Raw genomic sequence first — 6000 nt, forward strand, 5'->3', positions numbered from 1 at the left:
AAAAACGTTGTTGACTTTTTTTTAATGGAACACCCAGTATATTTTTTTATAAATTGAAAGAATGGTCATTTACCTATCCAGCGATATAAAGTTTTTCAAAATCGGTTGTCAAATCACTGAGTAATTAATTTTTAAAATTAGAGGTGCAGCGTGGATATCACACACCTAAATAACGTAACTAAGCAAAATTATATTATGTTATGATTTCCACATTGCATCTCTCATTTTAAAAATTAATTGCTCAGTCATTTCACAACCGATTTTAAAAATTTTTATATCGCTGGATAGATAAATGACCGTTTTTTTAAGTTACCAAAAAATATACTGGGTGTTTTAATAAAAAAAGTCAACAACGTTTTTTTTCAAAAATCCGCCATTTTTATTTAAAAGCGATATAGAAAATAGACATTTACCTAAAAACTTGAAAAAACGGTCATTTACCTAACCAGCGATATAAATTTTTTTAAAATCCGTTGTCAAATGACTGAGAAATTAATTTTTAAAATGAGAGATGCAATGTGAAAATCACATAACATAATATCAATTTGCTTAGTTATGTTATTTAGGTATGTGATATCCATGTTGCACCTCTCATTTTAAACATTAATTACTCAGTGATTTGACATCCGATTTTGAAAAACTTTATATCGCTGGATAGGTGAATAACCTTTCTTTCAACTTACAAAAAAATATACTGGGTGTTCCATTAAAAAAAAGTCAACAACGTTTTTTTTTTAAAATCCGCCATTTTTTTTCGTATTTGAAAGCGATATAAAAAATTCAATCCATTCAGACAAAACTTTTACTAAAATAAAACATTTCAGCGAAAACCGCATATTTCTATCTTTAGCCGTTTAGAAGTTATAGGCAGTTAAAATGGGGGAAAATATATGGGGACACCCGGTATAAAAATAAAAATATACATACATTAAAGGCACGTTCCATCATGACTGCAAAATAAAACTCTTTTCTTGGAAACTTCCTCTCTGTTACCATGACTGCATTACATATTCTACCTTTTTCCCCTGTTTGTTTGGTTACTAAATATTGTCCCAGCATCTTACCACTAATCTCTTCTGCTTCTTCAGGGCTAAAACAAAGGAAGTTTTGGTATCTTACAAAAGGAAATGCAGAGAAAAACCCGGAAAGGTATTGTCTGTGAGACAACCTTCAATATACATTTCTTATTACAGCTTGTCAAATATATGGTGACACTTGGCGATTTTGAGCATTTACATAGAAAATAAGTGGGAACGCATTCAGTGAATTGTGTTTCTGTTCACTGCTCTTTGTATGCGGAGCCAATATCAATAAAGCCAAGTATTACTTACTATATATTGGACAAGCTGTATCTCTGATTCTCCATAACCAACAAGTTAGCAACACCTCCTAATCCTCAAACAACTAGTCAGTTACAGTTCCATTGAATTTCGAATCAGTACTAGACCTTATGCCTGAAATACAGTGTGTTTACTTTTAAATTAGATATAGGACTACATCCAATACATGGCGACATTGCTTCCCCGTTCACCACACCCGAGGCATGTGGATTTACTCAGTCATTCGTCGATTCTACTGTTTCCTTCAGTTATGTATCTCTAATTGAAAACTAAACTTATGCTATCAGATAAAATAAAGTGCTCATAGTTTAAAATTTTTAAACACCTGTCTGTTTGTGTTAATAATATATCTCTATTGTGACTATGGCTAATTCTGATGTGGCTAGTTTATTCATATTGGTTTATTCAGTTATCCACTACTCTTAAAAAAGTAGTTAATTGTTAGTTTTTTGACAATCTTTTAAAATGTTTCAATTTTTTTTTACCCAATATAGTTACTTGCAGTTTACTGTGTTTTTGATAAACTACATGAAATGTTATTTACCCAACAAACTGTCAACACTGACAGAATGGCCCCGTCCCATTCAAACAGTGAAGTGAGATTGCCTGCAACATACAAGAGAGAGGTCCTAGAGAGAGAGAATTGTTCAGGTAAAATTTGACAGGCCGTGTAATTTGAACTGCCTATATAAACTTGTCGTGTATATAAACACGTCGCCAGGCTGAAAGATTCAAGATGGGCACGAAGGCTGATGGAGTGGAGACCAAGAGAAGATAAACGAAGTAGAGGAAGGCCGCCTACACGATGGACAGATGATATCAGGCGGATTAGTAAAAACTGGCAAAAATCAGCACAAAACCGTGAAGTGTGGAAACAATTGGGGGAGACCTATGTCCAGCAGTGGACGTAAATTGGTTGGATGATGATGATATAAACTTAAATCAGGGAAATAATGGACTCATATTTCTAACTTTAAGGCTGATTGGCAGTATTTCAAAATTTAAATACTTTTTGTATTTACAGAGTAAATAGAGTACAGAGAACCATACTTGGTGTTTAAATACTTTTAAGAATTGTTATTTGTATTTGTCAAAACAAATACTTTGCTAAAGGATTTGTGAGTTAAATAATTTTAAAACCATTTAAATACTAAATTAGTAACTGTTATATAAAGTGAAGAAGTCCTTGATTATGTTTTTATGTTACTTTTATATTATTAATTTATATAAGATGAATTTATAATATATTTTTAACTTTCGTGTGCCACTTCTTTGAAAAAGCTTTATAACAAAGAATTAAATTCAAAAGAATTAAATTGTGGCCCATTGTCCGAGCGTTATTGCACTATGTGTGGCCTAACTTTGGCGTGATAAGTCTGAAAAATGAATTACATTTTTACAAAATTTTGGAATATATTTAATTCGTAGAACCATTTTAACAGCCTTTTCATTACAGATTTCAATACTCTACAAATAGTTTCTCATGTCTTTTGATGTAAAATAATTATCCCTACCTGCCTACAACCTACAACTACCACGAGAGTTGCCAGATGTGATTTTATAAAACCCCCACTAAGAAACTGAAATTCCCTCAATCATCCAAATTTAAATTTTTGCCGCATTTTAATAAATTAGTAGTCAAATGTAGAGAACAGTAAACAAAAATTATACTACTTATCAACAGAGGGCCCTGGAAATAATTCATAGGTCCTATCTTTTTCGATTATATGAGAGTATAATATACAGTTCTATAATGTGTACATTCGCAAATTTAATTTCCCATGACCCCTTAAAATCTTCCATAATTTTCACCCCAAAAAATCTCCCAACCATTTCTGCTTAGAGAAGTTCCCGTATACGCTTTCAAATTACCCCAAAATTGTGAGAAATTACCCCAATCTGGCAACCCTAACGTACCTGACTAGCACTGTCAATTTGTTTGTTTACGAAAGATGGTAATTATCTTACCTCCTTTACCTGATTATCTTCATCTCATCCTGAAGTCATTAAGTTCGCTTCATGGCGATTCCATCAGTGTTGACAGTTCGTTGTATTTACCACATTTAGAACATTGATGCCTGGTTGCATCAACGAATCTTAAGCTTCGGCTTAGCCCAGCTCAGCTTATAGATAGGGCCGCTTTAAGTCTCACTTACTTTGCACCATAATTTTCGATTCTTATCGATCCAATTCATGTGGCAATCCATTGTGACAAGCTGAAAATTGATCTGACTCGATGGTGTAATGGGTATGTTTCGTAAGCTGAGCTTAAAGCACTTCCCAAGCTTAAGATCTGCTAAGGTTTCTGAATAAGGTTTCTTTTTGTTAAATATTATGAATATGACAGAAATATATAGGGATTATATACAGTCACCTGTGAGACCTTTCTGTTTATGTTCAAAATTGTAATCTTGCTGGTTAAGGGTTAAAATATTCTATTTTTGTAAAAGAAGAAAAATATCGAAATGATCAGTTGTGATTTTTGTTTTATAGATAATAGTGTATTGCTATGTTCTGATGATTTCAAAATACTTTCAATTTCTTGTAAACTCAATCAATTACACTTTATAAACATCGTCTTCTTTCAACTTGTCAATATTTACCTGTATACCATTCTGACTCCACCCTTAAGCCCATTTTTAAAGCTACCCTTGCCTCGGCCTCCAGCTAACACCTGTGCCTTTAGTACTAGCTCTTTGGTGTTGAGTTTTTCTGCGATTTGTCTGGCTTCCTGTTTAGTTTTGGCTACGCCGAAATTTGGAACTGTGATACCACCATCTTTTAGCAATGTGTAGCTGATGTGTTCGTGAACATTTAAATTTCTGGTTTGTGTCTGCTGTGGCTGCCATCGTCCGTTTGAAACGGGTCCAAGAACCTAAAAAGTAAGAGGTGAGAGGTGCGAGGTTTTACATAATACTATTTTTATCTACGATTATCTAATATTTGAAGGTCTCAAGGTAACTTTACTATGAACAGCCGATAACAGAAACAATATTATGGGGATCGTTTACCTTGGAACCGTTTTTAAAGACGTTTTCCACTAAAATCGCAGATCTCAACATTTTTACACTAGGTCACTGAGTGATCACTGATTAATTAAACTTTTTCTCCTTCCTTGGTATTTTGGCTTTGGCAGGTGCCAAGATTGAAATGTCAGTGTCTAGTGTCAGTGTCAGGTGTCAGTCAAGTTTCAAAAAGTAAACAAGCAGGAAGGACAACATTGTAAAATTTAATTCTGACTAATATCCCGACTCTACGCCGATAAACAGAAGTTTTAAATATAATATGCACGTATAATTATTTATTTTTATTAATATGATCAGGTTATAAGAATCTAATTAATTCTTAGGGTTAAAATATTCACTATTTGCGATCGGTTACTGATACTGTACCAGTACACAAATTATTGCTAAAAAGATGCTTCTTGAGTTGCCTATACACAAGGAAGTTATTGGAACTAATGTAAATTAAATTTAAAATTTTCTTGTCATTTTAATTTGTATCGCCACGTTTTGTTTTCTCTACTCTTATGTCATTATCTCTACTTATATCACAAATTATTCGCAATCCTTTTTTTAAAATTTTATGAGATTTTCGTAGGTGCGATAAACAAAATTTAAGAGTAACTGAATTAGTGAGAAGAGCAGCCCAAATTTGAAGACAGATGAGCAAAAAGACTATTTTTTATTCCTTTTTGTAAATTTTAAAATTATTTAGTGTTGTTTTATAATCAAAATTTAACCCTCACGCACAAGTTGTATATACAACTTCAGTGAGGAAGTGAGTTTATTTTATATGTACACTTTATTTGCTACAAATAAACTCCATTATTATTATTATGTCTATGAAATAAAAAAGCATATTGTCTTTGTTCGGTCTATGTGTGTGTTGATTTTTAATAATTCCTTTCCGTTACCAAGAAAACGTGTCAACACTGTCGAGCTGTCAAATAGAGGGCCGATTTATAGATATAACATAAATAATAGTGGGATCAGCGGGAAGAATACCATTTCAACCCATTAGCGCCAACGATATCTGATTTTAAAAATTAGTATTTTTTACATTAGGTATTTATTGGTAAAATTATTTGTAACAAAACTTCAAATGTTTGAAAAAATTAGAATTACTTAGATATAGATATGGACCCAAATAAGTACACTGGGCACTACAGTGCCTTAACAAATAATGTAACAGAAAAAACTAATTTAAATGAAAAGTTTTAAAATCAGATAACTCAAGACATAACACTCGATGCTGCCATAAAAGACAGAAACATACAGGGTAGAAAAGCCATATATCCATGATGAACGGCATTCTGTGTTACCAGACAATATCTAAAACGAACAAACAGCTATTATACAATAGCACACTTAAAAGTATAGTCACATAAGGCATATGGCAGTGAAGTTTGGCCACTGAAACAAAGAACGGAGAAAATGCTACTAGTAACAGAAATGGACTTCTGGAGAAGAGCAGCAGGCAAATCAAGAAGAGATCGGATACCAAATGAGAGAATACGAGAAATGATGGGAGTCACACAAACAATAATTGATGACATAAAAACAAAACAACTAGTGTATGGTAGGGCCATGTACAGAGAATGCCAGATGACAGGATCCCTAAGCAGATTTTGGCATGGACACCACAAGGAAGAAGAAAA

The 6000-nt window shown here is 32.9% G+C and overlaps 1 protein-coding gene across 1 annotated transcript in view; it reads right to left on the bottom strand.

Moving 5' to 3' along the window:
* Positions 1-4516, bottom strand: part of LOC114326202 (succinate--CoA ligase [ADP-forming] subunit beta, mitochondrial) — a 35973-nt gene extending 31457 nt beyond the window's left edge. Inside the window, exons 1-3 of the mRNA XM_028274517.2 lie at positions 4352-4516; positions 3944-4215; positions 928-1090 (exon numbers count right to left, since the gene is read on the bottom strand). Coding sequence (XP_028130318.2) covers positions 928-1090; positions 3944-4215; positions 4352-4402 — 486 coding nt within the window. The 5' untranslated portion in view covers positions 4403-4516. The remainder of the gene's footprint in view (positions 1-927; positions 1091-3943; positions 4216-4351) is intronic.
* Positions 4517-6000: the final 1484 nt, after the last annotated feature.

Source organism: Diabrotica virgifera, chromosome 1 (assembly GCF_917563875.1).
Source record: "Diabrotica virgifera virgifera chromosome 1, PGI_DIABVI_V3a".
NCBI lineage: Eukaryota > Metazoa > Arthropoda > Insecta > Coleoptera > Chrysomelidae > Diabrotica > Diabrotica virgifera.